We start from the raw sequence: 17,922 nt of genomic DNA on the forward strand, positions 1-17,922 counted from the left end.
ACACGTAGTTTTGTGCCTGTTAGCTTCATAGGTGTAGTGGGTGCTGTGCTCTTTGTTTTTTGGTAAGCGCCTACTGGTTGTTTAAATGTATATTCAGGCATAGTTTTTTTTCTCCTTTTGGGGATCTCTTTTATTTAACTTGGTTTGTCTTTTCACAGCACCCTCATCCACCCTCCTTTTGTTTGTTGTTACCTGCTTGTCTACCTCTGGTTGCCAATAAACACTACCCTTTTACAACCGTCCAGGTTCTGCTCATATGTTTATGGTCCCCTCACCCCTAGACCAACCGGGGGTCGTAACCCCTTTTAACTTCAAGGTGGTCCATAGGCCGGGGGCGCAGATGGTCGTGGCGGACTTCCTCTCCCGCCCTCAGGAGGGAGGGGGAGAGGGGAGGCGGTTCGGCCGGATGGCTCCCCGGCCTAAGTCGGGCGGTGGGGGTATGTGGTGGCGGGGTGTGGTTAGCTCAGTTGCAGAGGGGAGAGCGGGGGAGTGGTTCAGGGGACGGTGCCGGCAGGTGAGTAAGAAGCACAGGTGATATGGACTGATTTGCTCCCGTTTGAAAAGCAGTGAGCAGGACCTGGAGCGAGAGACACTGGAGCAGACGCTCAGGGGCGAGGCCGAGGAGCAGAGGAGAGCAACACGGGAAATGAATGAAACCTGCTCACTGCAAACGAGAAAATAAAGACATATTGCCCAGTAGACCCTTGTGTCCGTGCGTCCTTGACAAAACCAGACGGCGGTAGCGATATCGCGGCTACAGTACAATTTACACGCTTGAGACGGAGGTGAAACACTGCACTCTGGACCATTGGGAAAGACACTTTCCAGCTTCTTAATAAAGTGTTCATCAGTTCTAAGTTGTGAGTAAAAAATGACAAAACATCAATCAGGAATCAGGAAACATTTGGCAAAATATGTCAAACGTACAAGGAATTTGTCTTGGCGGTTGGTGAGTGTCAGTAGACATTGTAACAATAGACAAGACAGCAGTGCACAAGTTATAAAGTAAAATGAAATGCTAATGCAATGGGTTAGTAGAATAAGGCTATGGGTAAAGTTAAAGTTAAGAATTTAAAATATTAAAGTTAAAAAATATTAAGCATAGAGGCCTTGAAGCAGGCTGGTACGTGGCATGTCTCCAGGAAGGTGTTGAAGATGTCAGTGAACACCGTAGACAGCTGATCAGCACAATGCTTCAGGGTGTGAGGGGAAAACGAGTTCGGACCGGCTGCCTTACGGGGATTTTGTCTTTTAAAGAGCCGGTTAACGTCTCTCTCCAGAATAGAGAGGGTCGTTGCTGGTGGGGGAGGGGAAGGTGATATAGATGTAGAGGCGTGAGCACCTGATGGGCTGGGGGAGGGAGGGCTGGGGGACTGCAGCAGGTTGGTGGAGCTGTGGGGGATGGGATCAGGACATTGTCTTTCGAATCTTTCGAATCTGCAGTAGAACTCGTTCAGCTCGTCTGCCAGGCGGAGGTCATTCATGGAGTGGGGGGTTTTTGGCTTGTAGTTAGTGAGGTGTTTGAGGCCTCTCTAAACCAAAGCGGAGTCACTTGCTGGGAACTTTTGTTGGAGTTTATCAGAGTACAGTTGTTTAGCATCTATCACCGCCTTGCTAGACTTGTATTTTGACTCTGTGTACCGATCTTTGTCCCCACTCCTAAATGCCTCATCCTTCTGCAGGCGTAGTGTTCTGAGTTCTGCTGTGAACCAGGGTTTGTCATTGTTGTAACTCCCCCTGGTGCATGATGGTATACAGCTGTCCTCATAAGAATAAAATTAGCAGTATTGAAAACTTGTGCGGTTATAAATCTATTCTGAATTCATTTCAGCAGATTAAATGGAGCAGTAATATTTATTCAGTGTTAAGAATTTGTCGTGTCCTGGTCGACGGCGGCGCCGGGAAACGCAAGGTCGACGGCGAAACTTGTTGGGTTTCCACATTCAGGGGAGTCACTCCTGCTCAATTCTTCTTCATGGCCACACCATCCCCACACTTGCAATCTATAACCTTGTACGTTCAATGAAACATTTTGAAGGGTAACATTTTTGCCATTACACACGTCACCGTTCAAGAACACCAGCCTTGCGGCACCTTGCAGGTGCGCCTAACCCTCTATGGATAATTGACAGTGAGGGTAGGCTCAATACCACATCACAGTTCATAAGCCGTTCTCGTCGGTTTTTACCAGTTCAGTCCACAAGCCTCTTCCAAAACAGTTGGTACATGGGGGGTAGTCAGCCAGTTCAGGTCCAATTAATCTTACACTTAAGTTAAATCTTCTTTACTTTCCGAAACTGCCATGGTCTTGTCTGGTTTCTTTTCTCCCTATCTTTTCGTTGGGTCGTTTGTTCCCCCTCTTATGTTCTCCTCCATCACTAAACTGTTCCCACCCTCTCCTCGTTAGGCAGGAAGTCTATATAAGTCTCAAGGGTGGAGCCATCTGGTTGCAAGATGCCTCCCCTCCATCACCTTTCCCTGCAATCTGCCACACTACAGAATAAAGCGTTTTTCACAAATATAGGTGTAAAAAAAAGTGGTCGCACAACGTAAATGAGAGCTCCATTCAAATGGCCTATGAGGCCTCCACTCCTTCAACGCACGGCATAAACACCCACCTTTCCGAATAAAATCTTTTGTTTCACCCCACCGATCCGGTCTGGGTCCTGTCCGAGCACATTGTGACATTAGGAGAGAATCCGGTCTATTTTCAGAAAAAAAGTCAAATGGCAAAAACATATGTGTGTGTGTATATACATTATATATATATACATACATATTTTTTCTGTGGTGCAGTGCAGCTTTCCTACTACTGCCTGTCATGATCTAAATTTGTAAAAAAAAAAAAAGATCTCAAACTTGCGGAATCAAACAATAACAATGTAATAGTAATAATTATAATACCTACATTTGGTATGTGTTTCCTTAGGAGGCACAGCTGTGCTACATCATGTGTGAAACCCTATTTCTTCAAGCTGTGTTTTATTCTACTCTCATCACGCGGATGGGCCAGACAGAAGGAATTTGTGGCTATTACGAGGAGCAAGAAAACCTGGGGCTCCTATAAATAGCTGTTTTAAAATAGCATAAAAATAGTCTTTGGTTCTTCTTATGACAAGAGTCTCAGGGAGGCTTCCTCTATAATGCAAATTGATAAACTTAAATACCTACTGTCATCTTCATTGCCATGGACCAACCAACCCTTTTTGGAGATAAAACTAAAGCAAGCAGTCCTAAGCTTTTCAAATTCTCCAAATATAATATATTAACGTTTGCAGGATTCTACCCACTTTGTTTTACAATACACTTTTAAAAATGTACTTATTATTGTGGTTTAAACTGCTGCTATTCCTGCTTTTACACAATGATGTATGGCATCTGACAAGGCCAAAAATAATCATTTAAATAAGGGTGAGTAATGTCAGTTTCTAAGCAACACACACACACGCACACACATGCGTCATTTCCTTTACACAGAGGGTCTGAGGGCATCTTCAGCGCTGCCTGCCAGTTGTGTGAGAAGATGCTCTCGTTATACGCGCAACATTATCATGAGGTTGGATTGTACATATTTTTCAAAGTTTAAGAAATACCTCAAGGATTTTCATCTACCGGGTTTGGGATGTTACCGATAATTAAAGGACCAGAGGACATGAAATCATGTAATTTATTCAGTTAAAGAACAACGGACTCAACAGTTTGTTTCGGGGTGACATACCGAGTGCGACTCACACCAGCACCGTTAGTAGCGATCACCAGTCTTCTGTTGAAATTAACCGTTGACCGAGGAGCTATTTCACTTTTTTATTTTGAGGGTTGAGTTGGGCAGACGCTTATCTGATGATCAGTCCACCCTCTACTCTGACATGCACTGATTCCCTGTGATGTTGCAGGATGAGCGCTGATTTGGAGCGCGTTTCGACCAGCACGTCGGTGAACTCGGACTCCCGCGCGCTGTCGGCAAACGTCCGCAGGCTCCATAACGATCTCAACCTGCTGCTCACCGACCTGGAGAGAGAGCAGTTTATTCACTGTCTCAATGTGTACCACGCCAAGCGCAACGTCTTTGACCTGGTTCGAACTCTAGAAGTGATTCTCAACACTTCCAGCAAACGTCAAATGCTGCCCATGCTGCGCCTGGTCATCCCAAGGTCCGACCAGCTGCTGTTCGACCAGTACACGTCCGAGGGACTCTACCTGAAGACGGAGCTGCTCCCCATAAACGGCAACGTTGAGCGTTTTGGAGACGAGGGTGACTTAACTCTGCATAAATATGTCAGTTCGATGCATGAGGAGCCCTCCTCATCCGGCTGTGCGGACGGTTCCAGCGCTACCATCGATATGTCTCCATCCATGGCCCCGAAGTTTCTCGAAGGTCCGTTTACAGAAGTGCGCAAAGTTACCCTGACGCGTTCCAGAAGCCACGAGGGTCTGGGTTTCAGCATCCGTGGTGGGTTGGAGCACGGAGTGGGAATCTACGTGTCCCTTGTGGAGCCGAGGTCGTCGGCCGAGGCACAAGGACTGCGGGTCGGGGACCAGATACTAACCGTGAACGACGTGATGTTCGACAATGTTACTCACAAGGAAGCCGTGAAGGTAGGATTTAATGGATGTGTGCAGGGCTTGATATTAGGAAACATTTATTTGCCAAAATATGCTAAACATACAAGGAATTTGTCTTGGCGGTTAGTGCGCGACAGTAGACAGACAAGACAACAGTGCACAAGTAATAAAATAAAGTAAAATGAAATGCTAATGTTAATGTTAGTAGAATAAGGCTATGGGTTAGTATAAAACATGGGAATAAAGTTAAACATTTTAAATATTAAAAAAGTTAAAAAGAAATATATTAAGCATAAAGTGCACTAAGTGCACTAACTAACATTTTGCTCACGTGGCTAGTGCTTTTCCGAAGTTAGCCACTCAGCAATTTCATTAGCCACAATGTTTGTTTGGAAATTGAGTTTACTTATTAAAGTTGACTAAAATTTGCTACATTATGGAGAACTAGATTTGCAATCCTTTCAACTGACCATTGTAAACACAAAAACCAAGAATATATCAAATGTATATGTACAGTCACCAAATCTTTAGCTCTTATAAGTGTGTGTTGTATGAAAACATATGCAACTGATTAAGACAAAGACAAAAAGTGTAGCTCATATAGCTGGTGCAGGGGTGTAAAGCTCTGCCGACTTCACACATAGGTCCACATAGAGATATCTGTTGGCCGACCATCTGCAGAACCTGAGCTGTTAAACGGGTCTTTATCCCAAAGCACATCTTGAACCGGTGGCGCTTAACTCTTTAGCCTGCTAGCTAACCCCCCTCATTTGCCTATACAGCAACACTGAAATTTTCCAATCTGGTTTTAAAACTTTTAAAAGCGTACCGTGCAGAGTTTTTAACGATGTCTTTTTAGCTACTGACGCCGGTCACTGTGTAATCCTTGTGCTCTTGGACTTAACTGCGCATTTTATACAGTGGACCATGACATCCTGATTGATCGTTTGAAGCAGTGGGTGGGCATCAGGGGCTCGGCGCTGGAACGGTTTAAGTCCTACCTGTCTCATTGGACATTTTGTATCAGCCTTGATGACTCTGTGTCCTCCACTGCTCCTCTCCCATGTGGGGTCCCACAGGGTTCGGTGCTGGGTCCTCTTTTATTTTCTTTTTCTTGTACCTTCTCCCACTTGGTTCCATTCTCAGGAAGCACGGCATCTCATTCCATTGTTATGCTGATGACAGCCAGATCTATGTACCCCTAAAAAGGCTGATTCATATTCCCTTAAGCCACTGTTAAACTGTTTAGAGGATGTCAAAACCTGGATGGCTCGAAACCTTTACAATTTTAATGAAAAAAAGACTGAAGCGATGGTCTGTGGTGGCACCTCTGTGACCCGCTCAGGCGACCTGGGTTCCTTGGCACAGTATGCCAAACCAATTGTAAATGATCTAGGGATAAAAGTGGATGTGGATCTTAAGTTTGACAGCCAGATTAAAGCTGTGGTGAAAGCAAGCTTCTTCCAGTTAAGGCAGCTGGCAAAAATAAAACCTTTTTTACGGAGACAGCACTTTGAAACAGTAATCCACGCCTTTGTGACCATTCGGCTGGATTACTGCAACGCACTTTATATGGGGATCAGTGGGTCCTCCATTGCACGTCTCCAACTGGTGCAAAATGCAGCTGCACGCCTTTTAACTGGCACAAGGAAGTTTGAGCACATTTCACCGATTTTAGTTTCACTCCACTGGTTACCCGTGCATTTTAGAATTTATTTTAAAATTATTTTATTTGCTTTCAAATCGCTAAATGGTCTTGCCCCATCGTACCTCTCTGAACTTCTGCACCCTTACACACTCAGCCGATCTCTCAGGTCAGCTGACCAGCTGCTCCTGAGGGTTCCGAAAACAAGGCTGAAGCTCAGAGGGGACTGAGCATTCCAAAACTATGGAACGAACTGCCGCTGCACATCAGACAGGCCTCCTCACTGTCTAATTTTAAAACTCTTCTTAAAACGCACCTTTTTTCTTTGGCTTTTAATACTACGTAGGTTGTTGATTTTATGTGCACAAATATTTTATCTGGGGAGGATTTATTTATTATGTTTTATTGTGTTGATTTCACTGTACAGCACTTTGGGAACCTTTGTGTTCGTTTTAACCGTGCTTTATGAATAAATTGGATTGGATTGAAAGGACATCTCAAACGCAAGCAGATTAACATGAGTTCATTACACTACAATAATAATGTCAGTGAATGCCTGAGGCAGAGAGAGAGCATGCCATTACGGACTGGGCCATTCAGTGCTGCCCTGAAAGACTAATGTAGCTTCTTCCAGTACAGCGACTTTGTTTTTATTCATTCTTCTACATGGCTGTGCAATGCTCTGTACTAATCAAATGTCCAGAAACAGATGGAGTGAATCGGGCAGACTGGGGGACAAAAGTGCACCAGAAGTTACTGTCAGACTGGCCCACTCAATGCATCGCACATATCAACCAGTCAGTGGCCTACTTGGAAAAATACCCATACATTATATATATATATATAACATTTTTTTTTATAACATTTGGTTTTAGGCTGGGCTGGTATACGATATGAATTTTATTTTATCTATCCGGCAGGTGGCAGAATTTATTTTTAGACCTCATTGCGCAGTGCAGCTGTTGCAACTACTTGGCTTGTGTTGAGATTGAGTCATGGTTATATAATGTTATAACAACAATGAAAGACCTACAACAGGGTAAAACACCACGACAGCTTGGGACACATAAACAATTTGTAACAGTAATAATTGTACATTTATAAAAATTACCCCGCCGAACTGCATGTTGGGTACAGCTCACCACAAGAAGTAACTCAGTTGCTACATGAAAACATGGAAAAGAGCGATACAAGAGGAACAGCGAGAGATCATAGATGCACCAACACATCTCCTGCCCAAGAGAGGAGCTGTGTCTGTTTGGAGGTGTGGTGGCGGGGGTGGTTTTGGCTCAGCTGCAGGGGGGGACTGAGAAGGGAGTGGTTCAGGGAACGGTGCCGGGGGAGGCAATTGGCCTCAGCTGATGTGAATCAGCAATTAATATACTTCTGTTAAGTAGGAGAGAGCCGGCAACAGCAGGGAGGCGAGTCGAGGAGGCTGGAGCCGGTGTTGTTGTTGTGTGTGCGTGTGTGTGGAAACACAAATAAAAACCATTTTTACAATGGACCCGACTGCCTCGTGCCCGTCATTCCAGGACCCCCCCAGAGGACCAACCTGTTACAGTGGCACCCAACTTGGCTGGGGGGAGGAAATGACGGCTGACGGACACCGGCAGGGGATGCCGACCCAGCCGCTTGTGGCGCTCGGCCAGATGATCGGAGAGCTGGCGGCCGTCCAGAAGGAGTAGGCAGTGGCTAACCGGCAATTCCTGGGGGCGCTCCAAGCCCAGGTGGAGAGACAGGCCCGGGCGCTGGAACAGCTGGCGGCGCAGCCCGCGGCCGCGCCGCTGACGCAGGGGCCCGCTGCGTTCGCCGGGCTCACGCTGCAGCGAATGACTGGGGACGACGACATCCAGTCGTTCTTGGAGACTTTCGAGGCGGCGGCGGAGGCGTGCGGCTGGCCAGTGGGGGAGTGGCCGGTCCGGCTTTTACCTCTCCTGACCGGGGAGGCGCAGATCGCGGCCATGGGGCTGCCACCGGCGGCGCGGCGCGACTACGCCACCGTTAAAAAGGCCGTGGTGGACAGACTGGGGCTGTTGCCGGAAGACCACCGCCGGCGATTCCGCGAAGCCAGGCTGGGGCCGGGGACCGCCCGTTCGCGTTCGGCCAGCGGCTGAGAGATGCCGCCACGAGGTGGCTGCAGCCAGACGGCGCTGGAGGGGTCCAAGGGGTGGTGACGCGAGTGGTGCTGGAGCAGTTCGGGGAGGGGCTCCCGGCCAGGACAGCGGCGTGGGTCCGGTGCCACCGTCCGACGACCCTGGAGGCAGCCATCACCCTGGCGGAGGACCATCTGGCGGTGCATCCCAAAGGGCAGAGTGACTGGGAGAATTCGCCAGCGTTGGCCGGACCAGGAGCTGCGCCGCGACCCAGGCCGGCTCCGCGGCTGGTGCCTTTTTCCCCTGCCCACGACCCACCGACCTCGGGGAACTCGAGCACCCTTCCCGACCCACAGAGAGGTTCTCAAGCGCCGGGGCAGGAGTGTTGGAGGTGCGGGCGGCTCGGTCACCTCCGGAGAGAGTGCCCGCTGAGGGAGGTGGGACAGGTGATCAGAGTTGCCGGCGTTCCGGCACCCTCCCCCGGTCCGGGAGCGACGTACCGCGTTCCGGTAAGAATCCAGGGGGGTACACGCCAGGCGATGGTGGATTCGGGCTGCACGCAGTCTATGATTCATCAGAGCCTGGTTCGTCCGGGGGCATTGGTGGAGGCAGACCGGGTGAGAATAAGGTGTGTGCATGGGGATGTTCACGAGTATCCTGTGGTATCGGTGGAAATTAGATATGCGGGGAAAAAGCATAGAATGAAGGTCGCGGTTAGCTCCCACCTGACGCACCCCGTCATTTTAGGTACAGATTGGCCAGGGTTTGGTAAGTTAATGGGCGGGGCTACGGGGGTGCGTTCACGACCGACAGGGTTATGCAAGATGTGTGCTGTGCTCAGCGGTGACGCGGGGTCGTCCGACGCTGCAGACGGGGAGGGGGAGCCCGCGGAGCCTCCTGTAGAGACTCCGCCGGCTCCAGAGTTTCGCTCCATGGAAGATTTTCCACTCGAACAGTCTCGTGACGATACCCCACGCTCAGCCTACGACCAAGTGATACGTATTGATGGTCACCTGGTGCGCCCTGACGCAGCGCAGTCATTTCCGCACTTTTCATTGATTAGGGAAAGACTGTATAGAGTCAGACGGGGCAGGAAAACACACAGTTGCTGGTGCCAAAAAGCTGCCGGGAAATTATCTTCTAGGCGGCTCACTATAACCCGATGGCTGGTCACATGGGATACGAGAAAACGCTAGACCGGATAATGACCCGATTTTATTGGCCAGGCATTCGGGGGGACGTGCGCCGCCGGTGCGCGTCCTGCCCGGAGTGTCAGTTAGTGAACGCTCCGGCCATTCCGAGGGCGCCGTTGCGTCCTCTGCCGTTGGTGGAGGTCCCGTTCGAGCGGATCGGCATGGACCTCATCGGGCCGTTTCACCGGAGCGCACGCGGATATCGCTTTGTGTTAGTTCTCGTGGATTACGCAACGCGGTATCCGGAGGCAGTGCCGTTGCGCAATATCTCTGCAAAGAGCGTCGCGCAGGCTCTGTTTCAGGTCATCTCCCGAGTTGGAATCCCTAAGGAGATTCTGACTGACCAGGGCACCTCGTTCATGTCGCGCACACTGAGAGAACTTTACGGGTTACTGGGCACTAAGTCCATTCGTACGAGCGTGTACCACCCGCAGACAGATGGGCTGGTGGAACGCATGAATAAGACTCTGAAGTCCATGATCCGTAAATTTATTAGCGACGATGAACGTAATTGGGACCACTGGCTTGACCCTCTGTTGTTTGCAGTGCGGGAGGTCCCCCAGGCCTCCACGGGATTTTCTCCCTTTGAACTTTTGTTTGGCAGGACGCCGCGGGGGGTGCTGGACCTGATTAAAGAAAACTGGGAGGAAGGTCCGAGCCTCTGCAAGAATGAGATCCAGTACGTCCTGGACCTGCGAGCAAAACTCCACACACTGGGCCACATGTCACGAGAGAATTTGCTGCAGGCCCAGGAGCGACAACAACGGCTGTACGACAGAGGGGCCAGGCTGCGACGATTCACACTGGGAGAAAAGGTACTTGCTTCCTACTTCCAAATCTAAACTCCTAGCCAAGTGGCAAGGGCCCTTCGAGGTCACACGGCAGGTGGGGGATGTCGACTACGAGGTGGTGCGGTCTGACAGGGGCGGGGGTACACAGATATACCACCTGAACCTCCTGAAAGCCTGGAAGGGGGTGGAGTCCGTCTCTCTGGTCTCTGCGGTATCGGAAGGGGAGGAGCTGGGGCCGGAGGTTCCAAAAGCAGGTAATCATACCTCGCTCCCTCGAGACGCTCATCTCTCCGAGAGCCAGAGGGCGGACGTTGCCAGGTTGCCGGAGCGGTTTGCTAATGTGTTCTCTCCCTTGCCAGGCCGGACCGACCTCATAGTTCACAGTATCGAGACGCCCCCGGGCGTGACAGTGAGGTCTCGACCCTACAGGTTGCCCGAACACAAGAAAGAAGTGGTTCGGAGGGAATTGGCGAGTATGTTGGAGTTGGGAGTAATAGAAGAGTCCAACAGTGCCTGGTGCAGCCCCATCGTCCTTGTGGCTAAGAAGGATGGATCTGTACGGTTCTGCGTGGACTATCGCAGGGTGAATGACGTGTCACGGTTCGATGCCTACCCAATGCCCCGGGTCGACGAACTCCTGGACCGGCTAGGCACTGCACGTTTCTTTACGACACTGGATTTAACAAAGGGCTACTGGCAGATTCCTCTGTCGCCAGAGTCCAAGGAGAAAACGGCATTCTCCACCCCGTACGGTTTGTACCAATTTACCACACTTCCCTTCGGGCTGTTTGGGGCCCCGGCCACGTTTCAGCGTCTCATGGATCGGGTGCTGCGTCCGCACGCGGCATATGCTGCCGCTTACCTGGACGACGTGATTATCCACAGCACCACCTGGGCGGAGCATGTGCGGCAGGTGGGCGCGGTGCTGGAGGCGCTGAGACGGGCGGGGCTCACCGCCAACCCGGGGAAGTGTGCGGTTGGACGGGTGGAGGTACGGTATTTGGAGTACCACTTGGGGGGCGGGCAGGTGCGCCCTCAGGTGGACAAGACGACTGCTATTGCGGCCTGCCCGCGGCCCAAGACCAAAAAAGAGGTGAGGCGGTTCTTGGGGCTGGCAGGGTATTACAGGCGGTTCATCCCCGGCTTCGCGGACCTCACCAGCCCCTTGACCGACCTGACCCGGAAAGGTGCGTCAGATCCGGTCCAGTGGTCGGAGCAGTGCCAGCAGGTGTTTGAGAAGGTAAAACAGGCTCTCTGTGGGGAACCACTCCTTCATACTCCTAACTTCTCTCTCCCCTTTATTCTGCAGACCGACGCGTCGAACAGGGGGCTGGGGGCCGTTTTGTCCCAGGAGGTGGGGGGGGTGGACCGCCCCGTGGTGTACATCAGTAGGAAGCTGTCCGAGAGGGAGGCCAGGTACAGCACAGTAGAGAAGGAGTGCCTGGCCATCCGGTGGGCGGTCGACTCCCTACGCTACTACCTCCTGGGACGCTCATTCACCCTCTGTTCGGACCACGCCCCGCTCCAATGGCTCCACCGCATGAAAGATGCTAACGCCCGGATCACTCGGTGGTATCTGGCTCTACAGCCTTTTAATTTCAAGGTGGTCCATAGGCCGGGGGCGCAGATGGTCGTGGCGGACTTCCTCTCCCGCCCTCTCGAGGGCGAGGGGGGGGAGTAGGTTCGGCCGGATGGCTCCCCGGCCTAAGTCGGGCGGTGGGGGTATGTGGTGGCGGGCGTGGTTTTGGCTCAGCTGCAGGGGGGGACTGAGAAGGGAGTGGTTCAGGGAACGGTGCCGGGGGAGGCAATTGGCCTCAGCTGATGTGAATCAGCAATTAATATACTTCTGTTAAGTAGGAGAGAGCCGGCGACAGCGGGGAGGCGAGTCGAGGAGGCTGGAGCCGGTGTTGTTGTTGTGTGTGCGTGTGTGTGGAAACACAAATAAAAACCATTTACAATGGACCCGACTGCCTCGTGCCCGTCATTCCAGGACCCCCCCAGAGGACCAACCTGTTACAGGAGGGTCTTTGGTTTTGGAAAATCCAAGAGCCAATTTGGAGGACACATCTGATCTATCCTTTGCGGCCCAGCATATCCCTGCATGCAGTGCAGTCCGACGAGGATTTAATTTATTCAGGATGCAGGCGGGTGATCCTACAGCGCGCAAGGGTTCAGTTTTAAATGTAACGTTAAGTAATAGCATTCACTCAAATATATACTGATTATATATATATATATATATATATATATATATATATGTGTATATATACACACACATATGTGTATATATACACACAGATATATATATATGTGTGTATATATATATATATATATATATATATTATATATACACATGCACCGTGTGTGTGTGTGTGTGTATATAAAACGCTGCATAATCCCTTTATTTATTTTGTTATTTTTTGTGACGCCGTTTTCCTCCACCAGTCTTGCAACGTCAGCAATGTAATTGTAGGTACATCTGTGAGCAAAAAAAAAAAGCAATACCGTATAATAATACCGCATACCGGGATACTGTCAAAATCTTTCAAAATACAGTAATGTGAATTTTTGCAGTGATAGGACAGGCAATGATGCAGAGAGCACAGGGAGATGAGAAACACCAGGTCCAATAGAGAGAGGAGAAGCACAGAGGAGCCATGAACCCCAGAACGCGCATTCTGGGGTTCATGGCTCCTCTGTGCAAAGCAGGACCTGACATGGAGGACAAGGAGGCCCTCTGGGCACTACTGTAAAAAGGAGACTCCGTATGTAGATAGTTCTTAATCTGCAATTGTCTTGTTGTATTGTGTTGACATACTTTTCTTTACTGTTTTCTTAAATTGAATAAACTACTAACACATTTAGTTATTGTCATTGATTGTATATGACATAACATAATGCAATATAGCCAGGACAGCCTTACAGAGTCGCGACGCTTTGTGTTGCGTTGCTTCGCATCGCGTCGAGGTCTGTATGATCACAAAATTCAGAGTTTACCCACCTCTAATTTTACCACTACAGCACTGCTCCTCCTCCTCTCTACACTAACTCTCTCATTCGCACACATGGCTTCTTCACAGCTATGCCGATGACACCAAACTAATTCTCTCCTTCCCTCGCTTGGTGGCGGCGGCACAGATCTCTGCCTGTCTAACTGACATATCTCAGTGGATGTCCGCTCACCATCTGAAAATCAATCCCCCGACAAGGCTGAACTACTTCTCTTTCCGGGAAAAGATACTCCTACACAGGACCTGATGGTTAACTTTGGCAACTCAGCGCAGGTACTGATTCAGGCTGTTGTCATCTCCCGCCTTGACTATTGCATCTCCTGGCAGGTCTCCCTAACACCGCCATTCAACCTCTGCAGCTCATCCAGAATGCAGCAGCTCAACTGGTCTTCCACCTTCCGAAATTCTCCCACACTACTCCACTCCTCCCCTCTCTTCAATGGCTACCAGTGGCTGCCCACATACAATTCAAAACAATGGTACTCACGTACTATGCTGTGGATGGATCGGGTCCGGTCTACATCCAGGACATGGTCAAACCCTACATCCCAACCCGCACACTCTGCATCTGCCAAACTGCTTATTCCTCCCTCACTGAGAGTGACAGGATCACAGCGCTTTGCTGTCCTCGCTCCGAAATGGTGGAATGAGCTCTCCGATGACATCATGACCGCAGAGAGCCTTTACATCTTCCGCCGTAAACTAAACACACACCTCTTCAGACTATACCTTGACTAAAAAGACTAACAAATTGCAGTTAAATTGCACTTAAATTGTACTTATAATGGCTCTTATCTACAAGTTGTAAATCAGCTTATTTAATGAAATTCATTTCTTGTTCTTTTGAGTTTGTATCTGTAGCCGTGATAACACTACCACCGTCGGGTTCCGTTTAAGGATGCACGGACACACGGGTCTAGTGAGCAATATGCCTTTTTATTTCTCTGGTGGCAGTGAGCAGGTTTCGGGTAAATCGTCAGTGTTGCTCTGTTCAGCTCCGCTCCCGAGTGTCTGCTCCAGTGTGTGTGTGGGTGTGTCTCGCTCCAGGTCCTGCTCACTGCATTTCACAGGGAGACAATCAGTCCAGATCACTTCCACTTGTGCTTCTTACTCACCTGCCGGCACCGTCCCCTGAACCACTCCCCCCCCCGCTCTCCCCCCTGCAGCTGAGCTAACCGCACCCCGAACAGAGGGTGAACTGGCGTTCCAGGAGGTAATACCGCAGGGAGTCGACCGCCCAGCGGATGGCCAGGCACTCTTTCTCGACCGTACTGTACCTGGCCTCTCTCTCCGACAGCTTCCGGCTGATGTAGAGGACCGGGCGGTCTACCCCCTGCACCTGCTGTGTTCCTTAAGCAGGTCGAGCACCCCCGTGGTCTCCTGCCAAACAGCAGCTCGAAGGGAGAAAATCCCGTGGAGGCCTGGGGAACCTCCCCTACTGCAAACAGATCAAGCCATTTATCCCAATTACGTTCATCGTCGTGAATGAACTTACGAATCATGGATTTTAACGTCCTATTCAGCCGTTCCACCAGGCCGTCAGTCTGGGGATGGTACACACTGGGCCGAACAGACGTAACCCCCAGTAATTCCCGCAGCAATTCCCGCAGGGTGCGTGACATGAACGAGGTGCCCTGGTCAGTCAGAATCTCTTTCGGGATTCCGACTCGGGAGATGACCTAAAAATGACCTGCGCAATACTCCGGGCGGAGATGCTGCGCAACGGCACTGCCTCGGGATATCGGGTTGCGTAATCCACCAGGGGGTGCGTCATACGGGAGCTAACCGCAACCCTTATCATATGCTTTTTACCCCCAATCCTAATCTCTATCAGCACCACTGGGTATGTCGTGAATATCCGCATGCACACACTTTGAACAAGCCTCTGGTGGATCATAGACTACGTGCAGCCCGAATCCACCATCGCCTGATGTGTACCCCCCTGGATCCTTACCGGAACGCAGTACGTCGCTCCTGGACAGGGGGAGGGTGCTGGACGCCCGGCAACCCGCACTGTTTAGCCCACCTCCATTAGTGGGCACTCATGCCGGTAGTGTCCGGACTGCCCGCACCTCCAACACTCCTGCCCTGGCGGTTGAGGAGCCCTCTGTTGGTCGGGGAGAGTGCCGGTCAGGCCGGGTGGATCAGTACCCCATTGAGGGGCTAGGGCCCGCGGGGTCGGCGGGGGCCGAGCCGCGAGAGGCTGCGGGGACCTCCTTCGTGGCACGGGAACGGGCTGCGTCGATGCGGTTGCCCGACCACCCTACCCTGCCCGCCGGGGTGAACTGCCAGGTGGTCCTCGCTGAGGGTGACGGCGGCTTCCAGCGTTGCCGGTCGGTGGTACCGGACCCATGCCGCGGTCCGCGGCGGAAGACCCTCCAGGAACTGCTGCGTCACCACCTTTTCCACCACCGCGGGCGCCCCTCCCGAGCCCTCCGGCTGCAGCCACCTGTTGGCCGCGTCTCTGAGTCCCTGGGCAAACGCGAAAGGGCGGTCCCCCGGCCCCAGCCTCGCCTCCCAAAACCGCCTCATATGGTCCTCGGGGGAGAAAGCCGGTCCATGATGGCCTTCTTCACGTTGGCGTAGACGTGCCTAGGCCCGGGTGGCAGGCCCAGGGCTGCTTTCTGCGCCCCCCCGGTTAGGAGCGGCAGCAGGCGCCCACTTGTCCACTTGTCTGCCGGCCACCCACACGCCCCGCCATAGCCTCAAACATCTCCAGTTAAGACTGCACCTCGTCCCCGGTGTCATCTTGTGCACCACCACGCCCGCATACGCCGAGGGAAAGTTCCACCAGGCTTTCTGGGACATCTTCGAGGACGACATTTTGGATGTCTTAAATGAAAGTCTGGCCTGTAGTTTCATGCCAAGGGGGGACATGGTTTTATCAGCCCATGCAGATTACATTGTTATTTTTATTAAGGGACAGAGGAGTGCAGACCTTTCAACCAAGATTGTTATTTAGTTTGATTGAGTTTAGTAGGGCATTGGCAGCGAGGGAGAACTGGAGGAAGAGTGAAGACCTCGCTGTCGTCGAATGGCGTGACAGCCTCCCAGTCCTACCCCAGAGCCTGGCAGATGGTTTTAAATACCTGAGAATACATCTTGGACAAGAGGCCGTAGTTCAGAAGAACTGTGAGGGCGTCAAAGAAAGAATTGAGGGGAAACGGCTGCTTCCTCAAATATTATCAGAAATCAATAAAAGCTTGTTGATATCTCATTGTTTGTATAAGGTATGGGCCAACGAACCTCTAAGGGCTGTGGCTTAATATGTCAAGACACAGCCATCATTGGTATGATGTCCAAGGGCACAATTATCTTCCATGAAGGTTATTCCATTTTGGCCTCACAAGTATACAAATATTCGCTGTGTGGTGCGATTGGTCTGGTGTTTGTAACACTTTAATAACAAAACATAACCCTCTTCTTGTGACGCAGGTGCTGAAGGGATGCAATAAGCTGACCATTTCACTGTGTTCCATGGGTCGGATCCCTGGAGGCTACATCACCAATCACTTGTACAGTTGGGTGGATCCTGTGGGTCGGAGAGTCTCACCGCCACCTGACAGCCAGGAGGCCAACCAGAGGCAAGGGCATAGCATGTTGGAGAGGACGGTAAGAACAATGCGTTAATCTCAGGTTGGCCACGGGTGGCAGTGTGACACAGTCTACATATGAGGGCAAAGGTGTAATTAGTGGGGGTAATGATGCATGAGCCACGCTACCAGGATGCACAGCGAGAGCAAGAACGGAATATAGATGGAGTTGTGTTTTATAAAATATATAATTAATAAACTGGAACTTCACCCAAAGAAAACAAAAAGACTTGTAATCTTTGTGTGAGCGAGTGAGGAACAGGATCTTCTCCCGCACCCTGCAGAGTGGCCAAGAAAATCTGTCACTACAATTAGTTTGTGTTTTTAGTCAAGGTATAGTCTGAAGAGGTAAGTCTTTAGTTTGCGGCAGAAAATGTAAAGGCTCTCTGTGGTCATGATGTTATCAGAGAGCTTAATCAAGGTAGGAAATTTACATATTATTTCAGGGTCAATATTGGCCCCTACTGAATGAAAACCAGGGACGTGTTAAAAATAATAAATATACTTAATTGGGCTTAGTGTATATGCATTTATCATCAAATCTTTTACTGCACGTCCTCTGTCTTCATGTCTCGGCTGGGCCGGGGCCAGGCCCAAAAGAGATTGCAGTTAAACCAGCCTCCGCACGTTATTTCGCGACTTCGGACAGGAACTCGTAATCCACACACAGCAGAGACACAGGGTGCCAGTTTCCGAGTCTCCATCTCCGAATAGGGACCTGACCAGTGCACCCTGGACTTTCAAACAGGTCGGCGTCCTGTGGACTTGCTTAAACCCTCTGAGTCCACTATATCCGTTTCTAGGTCATACATCTAACGATGTCCTGGGTAACGTTGAAGGTGTGCTGTTTACAGAGGAGCCTAATCTCAATCTTACCATTCCACCACTGCCGTCCAAACCAAACGCTATGCAAGCATTTCGCGCCACAGGATCACATGCAAAGTCACAGACGCAATGTGACTGGAGCGACGCAAATCTGTGATTGAGCAGTGCTTTCCACTGCATGAAAAGTGAGATTTTCGTCCCCGTAACG

General features: G+C 50.6%; 1 protein-coding gene across 2 annotated transcripts in view; it reads left to right on the plus strand.

Moving 5' to 3' along the window:
• The first annotated feature begins 3,489 nt into the window (after window positions 1-3,489).
• whrnb (whirlin b) overlaps window positions 3,490-17,922 on the plus strand; it is a 55,082-nt gene continuing 40,649 nt past the window's right edge. For both annotated transcript variants that reach the window (XM_040196360.2, XM_040196361.2), the window contains exons 1-2: window positions 3,490-4,596; window positions 16,732-16,908. In XM_040196360.2, the coding sequence (XP_040052294.2) occupies window positions 3,895-4,596; window positions 16,732-16,908 (879 nt within the window). In that variant the 5' untranslated portion in view covers window positions 3,490-3,894. The remainder of the gene's footprint in view (window positions 4,597-16,731; window positions 16,909-17,922) is intronic.

This window comes from Gasterosteus aculeatus, chromosome 13 (genome assembly GCF_964276395.1).
Source record: "Gasterosteus aculeatus chromosome 13, fGasAcu3.hap1.1, whole genome shotgun sequence".
NCBI classification, from domain to species: Eukaryota; Metazoa; Chordata; class Actinopteri; order Perciformes; family Gasterosteidae; genus Gasterosteus; species Gasterosteus aculeatus.